This window comes from Salarias fasciatus, chromosome 7, assembly GCF_902148845.1.
Source record: "Salarias fasciatus chromosome 7, fSalaFa1.1, whole genome shotgun sequence".
Taxonomy (NCBI): domain Eukaryota; kingdom Metazoa; phylum Chordata; class Actinopteri; order Blenniiformes; family Blenniidae; genus Salarias; species Salarias fasciatus.
Genome location: NC_043751.1, coordinates 15,775,611 through 15,795,900, shown reverse-complemented (window position 1 = coordinate 15,795,900; position 20,290 = coordinate 15,775,611). Strand labels below are relative to the sequence as shown.

The window sequence follows — 20,290 nt, the reverse complement described above, 5'->3', positions numbered from 1 at the left end:
TTTATGTAAATAGTTTGATTGAAGAAAAAGAAAAAAGCCTTCTGCTCCACTCTGAAATGGAGGTGTGGATACGGCGCATGCGCACTCCGTCCACAACTCTCCAGTCCCGTCCACAGGCGCAGACATCAACAAGAGAGCGGGTTACTGATGCGGGCTGATTTTCATAATAGTCCCCACGCCACGACGCGCTGCCAGCTCTACTACTGTGTATCAGACGCACGCAACTCGCAACAAGGTAAGGGCTGCAGTCGGCTACTGTTTGTTTCGTCGCGTCTTTGAGCGGCTTGAAAAGTCTTTCCTCCGCTTTTAGGATGTGCAATGCAAAAACAAGCTTCGAGTTGTCTTTGAGCGATTGTTCTATCAGGGCCTGCTGCAAGACCGGCCGGCGCTCACTTTGGCGTGCGGATCGCCCTGAAAAGCAATTAAAGTAACGGGATAAAGTGTTACAAAAGGGCGGTAAGGGACGCCGGGGATGTGTTTAAATTGCGTCCGACGAGTCTTCACATGCAAACATGAAGAGCAGGGGGTGTGGGGGGGAGGTGGCTGTTGTTGTTGTCGGTTGGCTACGTGCGTTTTTTTTGCCGGTGGGGGTGAAATCGGTGATTTTAATTTTTTTTTTGCTGCAGGAATTCTATTTATTGTGTTGAAAAACGCACTCTCTAACACTGCGTTAGTGTGCACACCGCGGTCGCGGTGCGCCTGTAGCCCGCTCCACATTTATTCGTGCAAAAGAAGCCAAGTTGGATCTCTCACGCCCACCCGGAGCAGGGATGCGTCTCAGCACGCGGCCGCCGCTGTCAACAAAACAGCTCCTGCAAGCCCAAAGTGCGGACGAACACCGCACGGAACTCAAACTGAGTCAAACAAGGCTCTTTAGCTCAATAAAGTGGTATAAAAACCGACTTTTAGACGGCTGTGGCTTTGAACTTCGCGCACATGTAGTTGGACGTGTACTGTTGCAGTGACGCGGCTCCGGAATAACAAAGAGTAAAGATCAAATTACACGATTATCCCTCAGTGGCCGTCCTCTAAAACTCAACGTAGGGTCATTTGCCCTCGAAATACGTCGGATTTGGTGTGATTTCGCCACTAAAAGTTGAACATGTGAGGGAGAAAGTCGGGCATCGTCGAGCCGAGGACGGCCGTCATAAAATGGGTGCGCATGAAGCAGGTCGTGTGGCATGCCATGCTTCCTCCCGGAGTGGGCGGCGAAACCAGCGACTTGCACTTCTGTCTCGATACAAAAAACAAGCACATTTCTCCGTGTCGTCTTTTAATTTTCAACGCTGAGTCGTTTTTCGGACGAGTGCACGAGCTTTCGTGAGGAATTTGGTAGTTTTACTTTGATAAGGGCAGTTTTTTTTTTTTTTTGCGGAGAATCGCATCACACCCCCTTCCAGCTCCTCCACATTGCCTCCGCCTTTGAAGTGTGTTGCCATGTTGAGTTGCGTCACGTACTGTATTCTGCTGCAGAGATCGTCTGCAGCCTACAGATGAGACACACCGACGAGGAAAACTGTCAGAAACCGCACTTATATAAACTATTTCACGATTATGCATTTTGGGGGGAAAAAACACACGTTTGTGCGTTTGAATGTTGTCTTTTTGTCTCTATATATGTATTATAAAGTTCAGTTCAGACTTAATAGTGAACTAACACAGTAATATAACTGACTACTAGAATTTTAGTTTCACTCACGCCCACTATGAGAAAAGGTTATAACTTTGACCTCTGCATAGATAAAAGATCAAAGTTTCTTTGAATCGGGTGTTTATTATTCATTTATGTGGATGTGTGTTTAGCCTTAAATATCTTTCTGATGCTTATTTCTATAAATCAGATGATGTTGCAGGTGAGCTCGTTTAGTTGATTTTACTAGTTTGCAGAGTGAAATTAAATCAGATTTATACGGTGCGCTTTAACAGCTACAAATGAAGGTTAAACGTGGGACGATTGCAAATAATAATCAGAGAGTGAATTTTTATTGAGATCATCAAAACTACTGTCTCCAGACCTGCTCTTTGGGTGGTCTGCGATCTCTCTGTCAGAGTGAGGGGTCTTGTGTTTGTCCTGCTGTGTCTGCTCTCTGTGGCACCGCACTGTCAGAAGACCCCGAGGACTGATGGCAAGAAAAAAAAAAAAAAAATCCCAGTCTGGGGGGCGCGGCTCGCAGTTTTGCCGCAGTTCAGGGCCACATGTGCTGTGTGGAGATTAATTTTTTGCCTAGCAACATAAATCACAAGTAGTCTGCATAATCGGCACGCTCGTTGCATTTCGACTCATTTCTCCCGGACGCGTTTTCTTAAAAAAAAAAAAAAAATTCTGCCTCGCAGTTACTAGTTTATTTGAATTATAATGTATGTACCCCCTCGAGCCGGCTGCACGCTCCCACTGAGCGCGTGCTTACACAGTATTTTGGATTTCCAAAAGCGAAGCGTGAATCCTGTGCGCGCGGCGTGGTGACATTATCTGTCTGACACGCTGTCTGACTGTTGACCTACTTCCCTCATGTGGGTCAAAGCCGAGAGATGCTCCTACAAAAGCTCTTTCCGTGACTGTAGTTTACGGAAAAAACACCTCATTTTTCAGTCCGCCCGGGTTTAAAGATGTCTTTTCACAGTTGTGATTTGAAGGCAGGGCTGCGGGGAGGTGCTGCAGTTGTAACACACGATGCTCACGGATGAGCGCCACAGCCATAACTCCAAATCCTTTTCCCGCACGCAGATGTTTGGCTTCCACAAGCCGAAAATGTACAGGAGTTTGGACGGCTGCTGTATCTGCCGTGCCAAGTCGTCAAGCTCCCGTTTCACGGACAGCAAGCGCTACGAGAAAGACTTCAGGAGCTGTTTTGGGTAAGAGACACACCTGAGCACGTGGGGGCTGCAGAGGGAAGGAGCAGGGAGCGTGCACGGATTCTGTCAAAGCTGCTCTTCTTTTGCAGATTGAGTGAAACTCGGTCTGGAGAAATCTGCAATGCTTGCGTGCTCCTTGTGAAGCGATGGAAGAAGCTTCCTGTGGGCACCAAGAAAAACTGGAACCATGTGAGTTTTAATGGCAGTTCACTTGATATGTGGATTTTAGAAACATTTACATATATTCGTGTCAGTGTGGGGAACACTGTTGTAATTTCTGAACATTTTCAACAACCGCACAGGTTGTTGATGCCAGAGGAGGTCCGAGTCTGAAGATAACTTCCAGGCCCAAGAAGATAAAGTCGATTTCCAAGAAAGTGAGACCGAGTCAGATCAGCAGGCTGCAGAAAGAACTCAAACGAAACAGTGAGACCTTCATTTTTCACTCAGTGTCACCATTGTTTGTGTTCTTCAGAAGGCCATGTGGTAACGCTGTATGATTTGCTCTGGCTCCAGACTCAGACGCCCACAGCACCACCTCCAGTGCCTCTCCGGCTCAGTCTCCCAGCTACAGCAACCTGTCCGACGAGGGCTCGGACTCCGAACTCAGCCCAGGATCCAGCCGCTCCCCTGTTTTCTCATTTCTCGATTTGACGTACTGGAAGAGGTGAGTGAGACTCTTTCACAGTCTTTTTCACATCCTTCACTTTCACGTGGCTTTGAAGTGCTTATACCATCATGCATGCTATGGCGGTGCTGTAAATGGCGTGAAATGTAAATGTTTTGGTCTGATTTCATGCTTCTTAAGCGAAACATGCTTTGCTTTGTTCAGGCAAAAGGTGTGCTGCGGGATAATCTACAAGGGGCGCTTTGGGGAAGTGCTCATCGACCCGCATTTATTCAAACCATGCTGCCGCAACAAGCAGCGACAGCAGCAGCAGCAGCAGCAGAAGCAACAGCAGCAGCGGGAAGAGGATGACGAGGAAGAGGAGGACGAGGAAGACGAGGAGGAAGAGGTGGAAGTGGAGATGGGCCGGGCGGGTCTGGAGAAGTCCCAGACAGAGGAGGAAGTAAAGGAGGTGCCTGTGTGCGAGGAAAACGCTGAGCCTGCTCAGCTATGCGTTGCCGTGACAACGCCTCCAACCAGGAGTGAGGCGGCGGTGGAGGAAGGGTGGTAAAGCCGAAACCTCCCCCCTCCTTGCACACATTTGTGAAGACATCTCGGGGTGCTGTTTTTGTGCCGATCACTCACAGAAAGAAGTTGCCTCAGATTGCCTTCAGTCATAAAGCAGCTGTAAATCCATCGGTCTTCTCCACCATACTGCTGGAGGATTGTTTATTATGTTTTAAATGGTAACTTATGAACGGTTGTGTTTTCCACTTTGTCTCTCTCTCTCTCTCTTTTTTTTTGTATTTAATATTCTTACCATCGCAATGATAGACCATCATCTGTGGCGTTATTGATCTACTTTAGATAAAATGCTGGAGCTCTAGTTTGCTGGTACATGTAACGGACTTTATTCCACAACACAGTAGATCCACTCATTTACAGAAAAAGGTGCTACTTGAAGCTCATCACTCAACATTTCAAGCACACAGGTGCACCCATCCTCACCAAGGACATTTTATAAGCGTATATGTTCATATGACTAATACAGTACAACAGATTAGTTTTGCAGTCTTTGTGCAGAGTAGATCTCTCTTTTGTGAAATGGTGGAAGCCCGTCTGGGAATGAATGACACACTGACGGAGCTCAGAACCTGTACAGTAGCCCTCGTGTTTTTTTTTTTCCCGTCTGCTCACAATGACATCCCCTCTTATCAAACGGTTTGTGTTTGTAGACCAGATTAGTGTTTCTGTGTGCTAATACGTATGTGGGTCCCATTTTAAATAAGGCCTATTCACAGCTTCAACAGCAAATACACCAGCCTTAACTATGTGTTACAGACAGCGCTAGTGTTAATTCTGGATTGGTATTATGGAACGAAAAAGGGACAATAGCTCTATTTATTGTGGCCTCAGCAACACGTAGTGCATTTTGCATGAATGGCAAACTCACTCATCCAAAAGACCTGACGATCTGATGCATGAGTCTTCAAAAATTGCATGGCCTTATAGAAATTGTAAATCTTACTTTTATTTTTTGGATCCATTTCTCCGAAGTTTTAACTTATTTTTGTATGTAAAAAAAGGAAAAAAAAAAAAGAAAATGGAAAAATAGAAGTGTCTTTGCATAATAATACCACAACAATATGACAGCAAAACACAAAATCGGTCTATAGTCATTCAACAATATCAATATCAGCTATCTCCATCATTCCCGGGTCAGTATGTGATGAAAGACTTTATACAAGTTGAAATTCTATGCCATTGCCTCGTATATACCACAAATGTGTTGTGATATATATAGCCTAATATTACTTTATTTATCAAATGAAAGCCAAAGCACATTGAAATTCACCCAATGTCAAATCAATGCAGGTTTTCTATGGACACGTGTGCTTGTCCGAGGTCATTTGTATGTATGTTTATGGTATTCTAAGAAAAACACTAATGAAATTTCATACCTGTGATGTTGTAGTCGGGAGCAGAGGATGTGTTTTGTACATAAGGGTGGGGCGAGTTATATAACTCTCATATAGGTTTCATTATTTATTTATTTCATATTTATTTGTATCACTGCATCCCTGCTTAGAAGTGTTATACTATGAATTCTTTTTATCTTTAGCTGAAACGTAGAATGGTTTTATTAATCAGAAAAACGAATGTAATTCTCACGCGGGCTTTTAGCTACCTTTGCGTTGAATTACTGGTTGTCAATATTTGTGAAATGATGTTAAGTATTTATTTACTCATCGGCTGAGTTACGTGCAACCTAACTTATTCTGTACCATCCCTTTAGATCTGTATCACGTAGACTGAGAGGACTGATAGATTGCAACGAGCTGTGTCTCTCCCTTTGTAGCTTAAAAAATGCGAAATAGTAGGATCATGGTAGGATGCGTTATTCTAGCCTTGCATGTATTGTTGCTATGCATTTACGTAGCTTACGAGTTAGACAAAGCGGTTTTGTATTTTTTTATACATCATGTACTTTTTTTACTTGTCCCTTAATAAAAGTAATTTTGTGAGTTTTCTGGAAGTTTGAAGTTACTGTGTTTATTGGGTTTAATGTGGATAAGGAACAACTGAAAAAGAGAAGGTACACAATCTTAAAAATACATTGTCTTAAAGTATTACATTGCAATATAATGCATATTGTACCCAAAGACAAAGATGGAAAGCATCTTAACACAATTGTCATGTTGTTTTTAAAACATGATAGTTGGGTGTTGATTATTTGTGTTTTAAGCTTCCTTTAAAAATGTTTTCCTCTGGCACACAAGTAAACTTGGATAATATATAATAAGAATAATTGGCCCATTCAATTTCTCTCAGAAATCATCACAACAAATCATTGCAACTTTTGCTTTCTGTGTTTTTTTCCTTTCGTGCAGCAATGGAGATTTGAACTCAGCCCACACTCAAGGTCAAGACATCATCCATCAAGAGGCAATATGTCCATCCATATATTGATCGTAGGCCTGACCCAGGCTCAACCCAGATTCAATCTTTTCCCAAATAGTCAAGAATGACAGATATGTAATGAAAAAAAAAAACAAAAAAAAAAAAAAAAAAACGCTGAGCCAAAATTGAATCCTCTACCAAACGTAGACAAAGCAATTTTAAATTTAAATCAGACATTTAAGCTCCATGTTAAATTGGGAGTTTTATTTTACAATTTACCTATAGAAGAAATAATAAAAAGAAACATCAGTTAAAGGACACTGATAAATATTTACATCAAATGTATTCTATTTCAGTAGCAAAAGTAAATAGTTTGCAGAATACTTTACTTCTATGAATATTGGCTTCTTCTGTCATTTCCCCTGGGATATCTTTCTTAATTTTTATTGAGAAAAAAAAAAAACAGTTGCAACATTTCCCTGCAATATTGTTTTTATAAAGCTAAAACATGGACAGTACCTATTGGTTGTCACTGAAACTGACTTCAATTCATTGCAAAGGTTTATTCAAGGGTTTCCATATGTATAAATTAACATTCTAATATTTTAACCAGTGGGTTGTGGAGGAAATTGTTAGTCCAGTAAAATTTTAAGATTTTTAGCAACATTCAATACATTTTTAGATTAATCATTTCCCATAGTTTTTACAAAGCGTAAAAATTGGGCAAACTGTTTCATAACACTCTGGTTTGATGGTGATGTATTTGCGCACATCAGACACTGGGGGCGATGAAGAGCCTGTTCTCCGGTTGTTCCACTTCTGACAGACAGAGAAGAAGAGACCCGGATGTGGCTGTCATGTGACAGCGCCGAAGTGAAATTGTTGCGGAAGTGCTTTGTTTTTGTTTTCTTTTTTTATGGTTCTCGAATTGTCCGCATCTTTGTGAGTGAAGGTTTGTTTGTGCAGCCGTTCTTCGTGCTCATCATGGCGGAGCCCACAGCGTCCGGAGTCTTCTGCAGCAGGATGCTCAGCATGGTGAACTCGGAGGACGTGAACGCCATCATTCAGGCTCAGAGACACATGTGAGTGGAAACTGCAGGTTCAGGCAGATGCACTGGACTTAAGTTAGTTTTTCATTTATTCTTACGAAACCTAGCACCTTTAAAGAGCGTTTAAAACCTTAATGCTTTCCTCTAGAGTAGAATTATAGACATTATTGCAGAATCCCCTTCCGATATCATACTAGATTGTTGGGACATTTATACAAACTATTCTTTTGTACATTCATTAATGCATTTCAGGTCAAACTAATGTGAAAATGTTAAACCCAACCCCCATAAACCAATGTAAGTAGGTAGTTCAGACTCAAAAGGGAGTCTTCATTAGACAAATGGTGCTTTTTGATTGTGCCTCATGTACATCATGTTGACCACCCAGTATTTCATTTAGGAGAATTTTGGTTACTGAAATTGACATTAGAAATGTCTAATTTTAGATCTCGATATATGTTGCTATTTTAAGTTATTCTATGTATTACAGTATTTGTTTAGATTTTGTATTATGTGAACCTGGAGAGTGTCAGGGCATGAAATTTGAGCATACATTCAAAAGAAAGAAAAAAGTGAACACAGATGTTTTTTTTTTTTTGGAGAAAAAAACAGATTGTCACTTTCCTCTTAATTGTATTGTGAACAGGCTGGATCGCTTTGAGAAAACCAATGAAATGCTGATTAACTTCAACGGCCTGTCGAATGTGCGGCTGCAGCAGATGAACGAGCACTTTCTGCTCCACACCCGCACCCTGGTGGAGATGAAGAAAGATCTGGACAGCATTTTCAGACGGATCAGGTATGGCACAACATCTTCAGTGCTAACAGACACTGTGAACACACTGATCATCTGATTTTTGATCTCCTTTACTTTTTTAGGACACTGAAAGGGAAGATAGCTAAGCAGTACCCAGACGCTTTCAGCAGTAAGCTCACGTTTTCTTTTCATTCATCAAGTGTAAATAAAAGTTCAGTTTTTCTACATCTCTTTATATTCTGAATAATGCCTCTCTTTTCTGATAGATATCCATGAGTCTCCAATCCTGGAGGACGATGATGATGAATTTGACCCAGTCCCCCCGAGTGTTGCCACAACAGCCACAACAGCCACGTCGGAGCAGAGCACAGAGTCCTGCGACACAAGTCCAGATGTCATCTCACCCACCGTGAGCAGATGCTCTGAAGACCTGTCCCAAGAGCCGCCTGACACGCCCACCTCTGACATCCCAGAGATAGGAGTCCTGCGGGACGAGGGTCCGGACTCTGTACCTGCAGAATAAATTGGACTGTTTGTTAATTTAATTTATGTCAGTTAAAGCTGGGCGTGACCCTTCAGACTATTTGAGCAGGTGATGTGGTGTATTTGAATCTGTGTTGACCTCATTTCCAGTCAAATGTCTGTTTATTGAAGATCACAAGTTTCATATTCCAGATCTGAGGATGCTGGAATTATTTTGGCATGCTCACTAGTCCTGTTTGTGCACAAACCAATATGGAGCAGAAAGTACTTGAAGTTGTAAAGTAATATTTTCCTGTAGATATGCTTAATGTATTGACAGTAAAAATAACCAAAAGCCTGCACTAATTTGAAGCATCTTTTTTTTTAACTATATAGTCACTGCAATATTGACTAGAAAGCAAATTTTTTCACTGTCCAGGTATATCCGATTACCTTTCACAGATTAAAAACTTACATATGAGGAGAAGTGAAGACCCTAAAATGCCCGTAGTGTGAATGTGAGTGCGTGGTTGTCTGTCTCTCCGTGTTTGCGTGTTGATCGTCTGCGCATATGTTCCAGATGTACCATGCCTTCATTTATGGTTAGTTGCATTATGCAGGATGGATGGATGGAAGTTGTATCTTCCAGGATACGTTACCTGATTAAAGATTAATGACACATTCTTGTTTTAAAGTCGTGTGTACAATTTTTTATCAAAGGATTTTTTTTTATATACCAAGTCTATTAACTTTAAAGGGGAATTGTGCTGAGTAGCCTTTATACTTCACACCATGAAAAAGAAACAAAGTGGTATTTTATGTTAATGTAATAAATGACATTCAGATATTTTAAAGTTATATAGTTAAACTAATGGGTTTCTACTTTAGAATTCCATCCATATCCAAGTGCCATTCAGTAAAACCACTATCGCCTTAATTTATTAAATCTTTGTGATTTTTGATGTATTTTCTTCATCACCCACTGACTGAAGCTCTCTCTGGTTAAATATGCTTTTCTCATCACTGAAGAGTTTCCACAAAACTTTTCTGTCATTCTCATCCTTTATCTGATCACCAAAATCTGTCTCTTGGCTTAAAATAAACTCTCAAGGATATACTGCAGGCACATACAGTACATTCAGCAATGATTGCATTAATTGCATGTGATTATATTATTTTGTATGTACCTGACATGAACATGTCTATTTCAATTTATATTTTACGCTCAATTAGTCAAACTTCATATCAGCATAGTTTGGTAATCTATCTATCCTGTAAAATAGATACATCTATACATATACAGACATTCCTGCTATTGTTATATTAATGAGTAACAAATATTTTCTCCCATGTGATATTGTTTATTTGGGACATGAGCAATATGCAATAGCTTCTCTGATCATCAGGTCCTGCACCATTAGCAGTCATTCTGTTTTATAAACTGGCCGAAGAAACAAATATAGATGAAATCAACCAAATCATTTGATGTTGAGTTACAGCAAGACTTTAAATTTTAACAGTACAAAACTTTTCTTTATTGCATCCCCATAATTTGCACCTCCTTGTGCACAGAGCTTGTTTAAGGGTTAGGTAAAAACACATATACACGTGAGTAACATATATGATACAATGATTTTTATATTTTATATTTATTTTAAAATGATCAGTTTGTGTATTAAACTAATGAACTGTAGGAAGAGCTAGTCACCGCTAGAGGGCGCTAATACCAAATGAAAGCATTTTTTCCCCAAACAATGGGGTCAAGCGGAACCGGCGCAGTTCCACATCATACGGACGCTGCTACTGGCGAACTGGGGGCGAGTTGTTGTTTTTGTGTGGATGTCGGCAGAAGCATTTAAACCGTGTTTAAAAAGGAATATCTTAATTGATATTAACAGTCAGACCGGCTCTCCCCAGCTGTGCTTTAGCTGGGTGCTAAGCTAACAAGCTAACAGTAGAGTGAACGTGAGCTCGTGAGACGTCCAACGTCAGCGGAACGATACGTCACGCGCACAGCCGCCGCCGCAGCTGCCTGCTCGCTGTCAGGAGACACTCGGTGGATGAGGGAGACCCCCGGGTTCGCCCTCCGCCGCGGCTCCCAGAATGAGGAGGCTGACCAGGAAGAAGGCTCTGACTCTGGTCAAAGAGTTGGACGCTTTCCCGAAAGTTCCCGAGAGCTACGTGGAGGCTTCAGCCACCGGAGGGACAGGTAGAGCCCGCCTCACCGCGGCCGAACCGCCGGTGTTCAGCAGCCTCAGGAACCTTAACCCTAAACCTAACCTCTGACCCTGTCCCCAGTCTCTCTCATTGCCTTCACTCTCATGGCTGCGCTCGCCTTCCTGGAGTTCTTTGTGTACAGAAATACGTGGATGAGGTATGAATACGAGGTGGATAAAGACTTCAGCAGGTGAGCGCCTACAGCAGTACGTGTTGTTAATGTGCTTAAACTCCTCCCAGCATAACTGCAGCTTTCCCTCATTTGCAGTAAACTGAAGATAAATGTGGATATTACAGTAGCCATGAGGTGTCAATGTAAGTAGACCCATGCATTTTTTTTATTCTGTCACCTGTAAAAACAGCCTTTAAAGTGGTTTCTTTGTGGTTTGACTGCAGATATAGGAGCAGATGTCTTGGATCTTGCAGAGACGATGGTTGCTTCTGATGGCTTAAAATATGAAGCAGTGAGTTTGAGCTTTCTATAGTTCACTGAGCAATGAAGGATTAAAAATAAAATGAAAAAAACGTCTTAATCTTTTTTGTCACAGTCCTAAAGCTCTTTATCCTCATCTGATATTTATTTTTCATATTTCAGGTCAACTTTGAGCTCTCTCCGCAGCAAAGGCTATGGCACATGTAAGATTCATTTGAACATATCAAATCTGTTGTACACTCTCCTACAGGATTGCACTTCTGCTTTTGCTCCACTTTTGATGTCTATAATCAGTGATGGGCTCTGCTGATTTATTTATGGCTAAAAAGCAGGACATTGTTTACATGCCATATGGTTGTCATTACAAAGATGTCTATGTTGTTGCTATTTATCCGTCCCGTCAGGACGCTGCAGCACATCCAGGACCGCCTGAGAGTGGAGCACTCCCTGCAGGACGTGCTTTTCAAAGCTGCACTCAAAGGATCTCCCCCTGCTCAGAGTCCAAGGTATCTGAATCTTAAAGCCAGTCTGGTCTGTGATGGTCCTGATTTAAGCTGGAAATTTGAGCGTTTTCTTTTTTCTTTTTTTTCCTCCTGTAGTGAGGACAGCTCCTCTTCGCTCACTGCCTGTAGGATCCACGGGCATCTGTATGTCAACAAGGTGGCAGGAAACTTCCACATCACCGTTGGCAAGTATGTGTGCTTCGTTTTACCCTTTGTTACACATTTACAAGTTGTTGTCTTCAAGAACCATTATGATCATCTTCATTCATTTGCTTTAGACTGATTAAATAAACTACCTGAAATTCTAGATGAAGTTTTACATTTCTTCTGTTTCAGATTTGACTAGTGTTTAAAAAAATACTAAAAAAACTGATTGACTTGTCCTTCTTTGTTTCAATGCCACAAGTGGAAAATTGGCAACAGTGTTTATCTCAAAGGACGGACTTCTCTTGACTAAAAACATGTTGACACAGATGTAATTGCAAATACAAATGCTACAACATCTGAGAGGGGTTCAGTCCAAATGTAATAAGAGAGCTCAACCCTTTAATCAATTGCTCAATACGTTGAATCATTTCAGTGCAAATTTAAACGTCGGTATCAATAGTTTGGTATGATGCTGTAAAGTCTTCATTTGGAAAGAAAAAAAAAATCTATCTTGAGTCACAGTTTCACACTAATGAAGCCAAAATCTGGAAGTGAGAAGGACCGTCTTGTGCAGGAGCGAGCGGAGAACGAAGATGTGGTATCAGAGTCGTGTCCTTGGCTCGGACTGGTGCAGATCTCAAGCTGCTGCTCTCTCAACAGTTGCTTCACTTTCACTAGTTCGGTCCTGGACTGCTAGTTGACCAGCGAGCTCCACACCAACCACGTCTCATTCAAAGATCGTGAATTTGCTGCCTCACTGCCACTGCTGTGCAAACTGGTTGCAGGGGAGATATCTACAGTCACTATGAGATATTTGTATCTATTCACAGTCTCTCAGTAGATACACAGATATGTTTTGTGGTCTGATCTTGCTGTTGTTTGGTTGCAGGTCCATCCCACACCCCCGAGGCCACGCCCACCTGGCCGCACTCGTTAGCCATGACTGTAAGTTTACAGCTTTTCACTTTCACACCGTTGAGCGAAGCCACAGTGAAACAAAAACCGAAGCAGCTGATGTTCTTCTTCCTCACAGTCTGTTTTAAAACAGTCCAGTTCACCTAATTTTAAAGATCAGAAAAGACTGCAGGTATCAGTCATCTGTGTAATTTTAGGAAGTTAAAGAAGCTCCACTCTGTGATTATTCCACAAAATTTTTTTTTTTTTTTTTTTTTTTTTTGACGGTTCAAGTTGTTTTATGTACTGAAGAATGAACAGGTTTCAATTTAAGTACCCGAGACGTCGGTGTCATTCTTCTGTTTAAACCACTGACCCTCTTGTGAATGGACCTTTAATCACTGTATCCGGGAAATGAATATAAAATCTACTTAAAGCCGTGGTGACACTGGCCGTGACTGAATAGATTATCGTCTGGACAGTGAATAGATTTACTGGTACTTTTACTCACATTTTGTCCAAATGAAGCTTGATGACTTTCAATAAAAGAGAAATAGAAGTGTTTAACATTCAGCTTTGATTTCATGAAATCTTATTGGTAAAAGTGTCTCTTCCTGCCAACTCGTAGACCGACTTGATCTTGGAGATCACAGTTCTGTATATTTTTTAGCAAACATACAGTAAATATGAGCGTGGTACCCAGTGGAGTATGAGCCGTGGCAAGTTATAAATCATGAAATATGTATGATGTGAGTGGGTTTGACACTTTCAAAATTGTTATTGTGTATAAAAACTATTTGAATAATTTCAACTCCTGATATAAAAAAAGTCTTGAATTATTCATCAGTAACACTTTGTGGCTGAAACGTTCAATTTGCAAGTATTTAATTGAGTGCCTTTAAGGTTAAACAGATTTCCTCCTTCCTTTTATCCCGGTGTTACTGCTGGCTCGGCAACAAATCCATGTCAGAGAAGATCGTCCGTCTTCCGCTGTGCGTTTCCTGCTAAAGCGCCTCTTCTTGCTGTTGCAGCGTATAACTTCTCCCATCGGATCGACCACCTCTCTTTCGGAGAAGCCATCCCTGGGATCATCAGCACGCTGGACGGCACAGAGAAAATCTCCACCGAGTGTAACACCTGCTTTCTGAAATCTTAATTGGTAAACGTGACGGACGCTCTGCTGTTCCATTTGATTGACGGGTTTTGAATTGTTCTCCGCAGCGAACCACATGTTTCAGTACTTCATCACCATCGTGCCCACCAAGCTCAACACCTACAAAGTGTCGGCAGACACACACCAGTACTCAGTCACTGAACGGGTCCGTCTGCTGTTTGTCCATCTGGCCTTCACGTTCAGACAGCGGTGTGTGTTCCGATGGCTGAACGTGTGTGTGTTTGTCCTGTAGGAGCGAGTGATCAACCACGCGGCGGGCAGCCACGGCGTCTCAGGGATCTTCATGAAGTACGATATCAGCTCACTGATGGTGAAAGTCACCGAGCAGCACATGCCGCTCTGGCAGTTCCTGGTTCGACTCTGTGGAATCATCGGAGGCATTTTCTCCACCACAGGTACGTCAAGAGTCCCGCAAGCGTCGGATCCCGAAACGCCGTCTCATTTCATTCCAGAGTATCAAACGCCGACTTCTGTGCTTTTTAATTGATGAATTAAACTTTGTGTGAAAATGTACAAACAGATCAGAGAGTTGATGAATTCAAAGCAATGTTATTGTCACAGAAACTGCTCATAAAAAAAAAAAAATCATTTGGCACAATCACACGTTTCAACATCTCTGATGTGAGACGAAGACGGCTGCAATACTGTAACGGTAAAAGCTGGAAACTCTAATTTTATATGGAGGGTAAATGTTTATTTTATTGCGGCTCATAGTAATAAAATCACTTCCTCTAAATTTCGATACGAGAGAAGACAACATAATCCTAAATTATACTGTGACATTGAAAGAAGATCCTGTGGATCACCACCCCCAGATTTGTTTCTTTATTGTTTTTTATGCATTGCATTTATTGACTTATTTATTCAAAAAGAGGATTGGCCGTCTTTTTTGTCCGTCCACCTAACCCAGTGTGAGCGGAGTGTGTTTCACTAAGTGTCCGTTAAAAGTTGACAAAGAGAGAATATTTCTGCTGGCGAGCACACACACACACACACACACACACACACACACACACACACACACACACACACACTCGCTCCTCAGTAAATGATGTTAAGAAGCTTGGAAAAAAGACAAAAACCACTCTTCGTGTATTATTCATGGTTGTGTGTGTGCTTTGAAGTGCAGGCTGCCACTTCGACTCAACATCTTCAAGCATTTAAAAGGATTTAAAGGAGCCTCTACCAAACATTAACCCCCCTGAGCGCGAGCGCCGCTCTCTAACCGGCTGTGTGTTCACGTGCAGGGATGCTCCACGGGATGGTCGGCTTCCTGGTTGATGTCGTCTGCTGCCGTTTTCAGATCGGAATCTACAGCCATCCCGAAGTGAGACGTATTCATTTTAAAATCAAAAATATCCTTTACAGTCATCTGTTATGTTTTTTTTTTTTTTTTTTTTTTCCAGTGACTAATTTCCTTGGTCCTCCTTTCCTCAGAAGGCTCCTCTGGCGGCGCCAGACCAGCAGGAACCGCTGCTTCCAGCAGATCAGCCCCAATAAGAAGACACCAGCAGCTGCTCACAGTCGAAGGCCTCAGACAGAAACAACAGTGAGAAGCTGGGAAATTGTTTACAAGCTTTTTTTTTTAAAAAAAGAAAATGTGTCCCGACTCATTTAAAATGTATTTTATTGTTTTTTTTTGGTTTTTTTTTACATTTTTACTGGGTGGGTGTGAGATTCTTGTGTAACTGGAACGGATTGTAATCAATACCTTCACTAATTACATGTCACAGTCGGTGGAAGGATGAAATATTTACTCCATTACTGTTCATCAGACTATTGAATATGAAGGCCTGTCACTCTTCCACTAAAGTCTCTTTCATTTTGACAAATTAAATCTGGGCGTCAGTGTAGAGCGTGTTTAATTTACTGATCGACAACATAACTGCAGAGTTGTTTTTTTTTTTCTCCTTCCCTGGATTCTGCGGTGAATTTTGATGAGCTCCTGAAAACTCCTCTCACCCACGACAACGTCCGATAATCTTCGAGGCCTTTTAAAGATGAATCATGCGCAGTGACTGGAAAGGCTGGTCGCCGTGTGTTCTGCGTTCCAGTGTGTGAGGCAGACGTGCGTTAATTAAAATCTACTTTCAACCTGACAATGATTCATTGTCAATATCAGGCTTTGTTTTAAACACGCTGGTTCTTTCTGACGTTCAAGCTGCAGCGATTGATAATCCTGCGACGGGAGCCGCAGAACGTCCAGAAGATGGATGCGGTTTTGACGAAGCAATAGTTTGGAAATGTTTAAATTCAGGTTGTGATCCCATACAGCGCAAAAGCAACTGGAGCTGCGGTGTGAATTTAAAGAGTCTGGCACATTCTGTTTTACACCATGTCAAGAGTTTATTTGACAGTATTTCAGAATATCTTTCAGTAAACAAGTTTTTTGTTTTTTAGCAAAATGTAATATATCAGTACTGTCGCATTTCATAAAAATAGTTGTTCACGTCTTTGAAACTACAGTATCAATGATACAGTAAACCATATTTGTAGGAATACAGCTGTACAAGGTGAATAGTACACAATTAACACTACACAGTTATACTTGATCTCAATGGGGGTTTATGAACGTGCCATCCTTCACAGGTTCCAATAAGCAGGTTGTTTTTTTTTTTTTCTTTTTCTTTTTTGTTTCTGTATACAAAATCAGTCACAGCAGGCAGGGGGGGCGGCCTGGATGGAGACAGAGGGCTGGATGACGTATTCTCTCAGCTTTTCTCAACATTTGTACGAACAGTAAACACATTTCTACAGCCTACCGGTGTGCCGTCATGCTTCCTGCTCAGCAGTTTACCTCGTAAACCAACGCTCAGTCAGACCACTTTTTTTCTTTTTTTTTTTTAATTGCTGATCAACATCAGTCCAGATGATGCTGAACGCACCAGGTCTCCTTCGTGTCCAGGTCTGCATGTAGGAGCACCAAACCAGCGGTTTACTAGAAAGAGCCCAGATGTGCCGTCACGCTGCAGTCAGACTGTCACAACCCTTTGGGATTTTTTTTTAAAGGCTCCTCCGGTCTTTCTTCACTCAGAAGCTCGAGTGAGTTTTAATTTAGGAGCAAAAAACCTTTTTCGCTGGGGGGAATCGGATCGTATCAAAACGGAGGAGTGTGTTTGTCCTGGATAGTCTGGGTTTGATCGCAGCCAGAGACAACAGTTTGTGATCGAACGGATGTTTTGATGCATCTGGATCCTGCTTCGTCTGCAGCAAACTAACATTTTTCTTCACGGAACAGACAAAGAAAGCTGAAGTACAGAAATCATGACCCACTTTGATTTTTGACCCCGTCTTGATCGACGGTCGGCGCTCTGCGCTCCCAGGTGACCTGGAGAAGAGGATGTGATGCTACAGGCTACATTTGATCCCCTCTCAAACGCCGGTGGACGAGGGCGATCACTGACATTGATAAGCTTTACAGCCGAGAGTGCATCAGCGTGTCTGCACTGCTTGGAGTTGAACGTTTGAAGAAACGACGCGCCCCCGCAGACCGGCGGTAATTTCTTTGCTTTGCATTTAAGGTTCCAAAACAAATCGCAAGAGCTCTGCATTAGTTCGAGTAAGGCACTCCGCCCCACCTCACCCCCATCGGCCTCCTCTTCCCCGCACCGATGCCCCTCTCCCACAGTGATGTGGTACACGTAGCACAGTAAAAGGCATAGAAATGGGAAATAGACTGGACAGAATTTTTTTTTTTTTTTTTTTTTTTTGTCTGTTGAGCATTAAATGAATACAACACAGCTTATAATTCTGCACAATGACTGCATGGTCGACTTGTGATTGAGTTGCGTACATAACTCAGAGGAGTATAATGAGTTCTTTACTAAGCCAACTGTTGTCAGTCAAAAGTTCAATTTTGTGGAAAAAGGACGAAAAAACAAAAAAAAAAAAGGATCCTTTTTGTCTCACGTGGACTGCGCTGCTCTCCTCCCCAGAGGATGTTCGCTCTATATTCTACCTCTGAAAGACGTGTGAGACCCTGTCTGATGACATGAAGGTTCATATCCATGCACACGACCACCGCCCTCCTCAGCGGTCTGGGTTTGGTGACTTGCACAGTCTTTGATATGTAGTTATAGACGAGGCCATGGAAATCGTCACCCTAAAATACTGTCTCTTGGTTTTTTTTCTTTCCCCCTTTATTTTATTTTATATATATATATATATAGATTTTTTTTTTTTTTTACAATATATCTAACTATAACACTGCCTCAAAAACACACCACCAGGTATATTTTTGAGTAGACCAAATGTACATATTTTTCACATCTTTACATTTACAGTATATGATATATCGGTAGGCATGTGAGCTCGGGTTGAGCAGGCCGCCGCTTGTCTTCCAGAAGTTTCTGTATCGCTTGCCTCCATCCGACGGACGCGGAGCCGCCGTCAAATGGAGCAAAAATGAAATCTCTTGGCTGCACATATGCTTGTCTTCCTTGTTCCATGTGAGGCCACGTTGCACAAACCAATCTGAGCCAGATACGGTCGAGCGGTTAAAGGTACATGTCGAAAAGGACAGTTCCATCTGTGACGGGGATGGTCGCGCGTGAGGGTCTCCATCGGGGTGGCGCCGCATGGAGCAGCGGCTGTGAAGGTCTGTGTGTCCTTTAAGGTGGTGGGTGTAGTCGTCATCTCGTAAGAACAAATGAAACGTAGGACAGGACTTCAGAAATCGACGGAGGGGAGAAAGGGACCGGCGAGAGAGAGCGAGAGAGAGAGAGAGGGAGATAAAGTGCCTTTCTCTGATGTGAGAGGGCGCCATGAGTGAGGAGAAGCCATTCAGTGTGATCAGGTCCAGACCAGCAGTCTACCTGCTCACCGTGGAGGTCCAGGACCTCAGGGTGCCGGGCAGTTTGTCGGAGCCGGGGACGTTCCAGGGCCCCGGGGAGGCGGCGGCGCTCCTCCCTGGGGGATCCTCCGCGGCTTTGGAGGGGCAGCAGAGCCCGGCGTGGCCGCCGGCCCTGTCGTCCTCCCTGGTGAACAGGCCTCTGGACAGCAGCCTCTCCTGGAGGCCGGCATGTCCGTTCCCGCTGCCCAGAGGGGCGCCGTTCAGGTTCACGCTGACGTAGGGGTCCCAGGGCCAGACGGCGCTCACCGCCTGCGTGTGCAGGACCTTCCTGTCGCAGCAGGGGGAACTGGCCTCCCGCTGCCTCTCTCTCCTCTCACTGGACCGTCCCGCTTTGGGAGGCAAAGCTCGGGCGTGTCTGTCGGCCGGCCCACAGTCCGCCTCCCCCTGCCCCCGGACGCCGCACCTCTGCTCGGTGGACCTGCCACCTGCGGCCCCCCTGACGGAGCCGTGGTCCGTCAGCGGCGGGGCTTTGTCTGCCATGCACACTGTGGCCTCATGGGGGAGCTGATGAGGGGAGTCTGGGGCTGAGGCTGGATGGGATGAGAGCAATGGATTCAGGTGAGCTTCCAGGGTCACTTCCTGCAGGGCAGAGTGGGCTGTAGGAAGGGGATCCCAGGGGCCGACACAGTCTGGGGGGGAAGGACAAAAACACTGTCAAGGTGGAGCGAGATGAAACGGGCGGGTAGAAGCATGCACGTGCACGGAGAGACCGAATCAATGAGGGAGAAGAGCAAATCTGAGAAGGAGAAGCGTCATTAAGTCATCGTACATTATCGGGCAAATTTGCATGCAAACGTGTCTGAGCAGCACAAACACAGATTTGTGCGTCGGGATTGATTCAGAGCCAAACAAAACAAGACAAAACAAAAACAAGACGTATTTGTGTGTCTGACTGATCCCCAGCAGCACTCTGATTTCAAACAGTCTACTTCACAGCCCTCTTCAGAACGATACAATTTCATCTGGAGGGTCACTTCAGAGCATATTGCTCTCTTAGCACAACACACACACACACACACACACAAGCTCATGCACACACCTACACAGACTCACAACACAGCTGCTATTTTCACATGCACAAACTTATGATCGTCCGCCCGACTGCATGCCCGGAGCACGTCTGCACCACACACAGATTCATCAGCACTGAGAGGAAGACAGACGTGCAGTTTTTCACAAACCGTGTCTTTCGAGTGGCCCATTAGGAAGAAATAGGGGGAGCTTAGTGTGTCACCTTTCATGCACATGGAGAGGTTGGAAGGTACCATTCCTAAAGGAAGGCAAGTAAAAGCCTGTAGCAATCATTAGACTTAAAGCAGAGGAGTTAAAACACACGAAGAGGGCAGGTTATTACGGACAGCTACTAGCTCTTTCTTGTTAAGACGTGTTAAATTGGAGGATTAATAAACTACAGAGCAAGGAGTGAAATGTAGAGATAAAT

The 20,290-nt window shown here is 43.2% G+C and overlaps 4 protein-coding genes across 9 annotated transcripts in view; 3 read left to right on the top strand and 1 right to left on the bottom strand.

Moving 5' to 3' along the window:
* The first annotated feature begins 66 nt into the window (after window positions 1–66).
* sinhcaf (SIN3-HDAC complex associated factor) lies at window positions 67–5,404 on the top strand. Its single transcript, XM_030097191.1, has 6 exons — window positions 67–235; window positions 2,726–2,853; window positions 2,943–3,042; window positions 3,156–3,279; window positions 3,370–3,520; window positions 3,686–5,404. The coding sequence occupies exons 2-6, from the start codon at window positions 2,726–2,728 to the stop codon at window positions 4,029–4,031; spliced, it is 849 nt and encodes a 282-aa protein (XP_029953051.1). The 5' UTR covers window positions 67–235; the 3' UTR covers window positions 4,032–5,404.
* Window positions 5,405–7,169: 1,765 nt separating this feature from the next.
* Window positions 7,170–8,991, top strand: kxd1 (KxDL motif containing 1). Its single transcript, XM_030097193.1, has 4 exons — window positions 7,170–7,443; window positions 8,057–8,209; window positions 8,290–8,336; window positions 8,434–8,991. The coding sequence occupies exons 1-4, from the start codon at window positions 7,208–7,210 to the stop codon at window positions 8,688–8,690; spliced, it is 693 nt and encodes a 230-aa protein (XP_029953053.1). The 5' UTR covers window positions 7,170–7,207; the 3' UTR covers window positions 8,691–8,991.
* Window positions 8,992–10,455: 1,464 nt separating this feature from the next.
* Window positions 10,456–20,145, top strand: LOC115392516 (endoplasmic reticulum-Golgi intermediate compartment protein 2-like). Of its 3 annotated transcripts, XR_003931855.1 has the most exons (14): window positions 10,457–10,838; window positions 10,928–11,036; window positions 11,115–11,161; window positions 11,243–11,310; window positions 11,442–11,482; window positions 11,684–11,785; window positions 11,879–11,971; window positions 12,819–12,874; window positions 13,855–13,953; window positions 14,045–14,142; window positions 14,230–14,392; window positions 15,245–15,324; window positions 15,435–15,792; window positions 20,135–20,145. XR_003931855.1 is itself a non-coding variant. In XM_030097185.1 (13 exons), the coding sequence occupies exons 1-13, from the start codon at window positions 10,733–10,735 to the stop codon at window positions 15,495–15,497; spliced, it is 1,122 nt and encodes a 373-aa protein (XP_029953045.1). In that variant the 5' UTR covers window positions 10,456–10,732; the 3' UTR covers window positions 15,498–16,180. The 3 variants fall into 3 exon arrangements, 2 of the variants coding, with proteins under 2 accessions (XP_029953045.1, XP_029953044.1); XM_030097185.1 differs by lacking the exon at window positions 20,135–20,145 and having other exon boundaries at window positions 10,456–10,838; window positions 15,438–16,180; XM_030097184.1 differs by lacking the exon at window positions 20,135–20,145 and having other exon boundaries at window positions 15,435–16,180.
* The window catches only part of magi2b (membrane associated guanylate kinase, WW and PDZ domain containing 2b), an 88,146-nt gene continuing 86,577 nt past the window's right edge, over window positions 18,722–20,290 (bottom strand). For 3 of the 4 annotated variants that reach the window (XM_030097150.1, XM_030097151.1, XM_030097153.1), the window contains exon 22: window positions 18,722–19,478. In XM_030097150.1, coding sequence (XP_029953010.1) covers window positions 18,808–19,478 — 671 coding nt within the window. In that variant the 3' untranslated portion in view covers window positions 18,722–18,807. Of the gene's footprint in view, window positions 19,479–19,874; window positions 20,120–20,290 lie in introns of those variants that run through there. The other variant, XM_030097154.1, reaches the window with a different exon arrangement.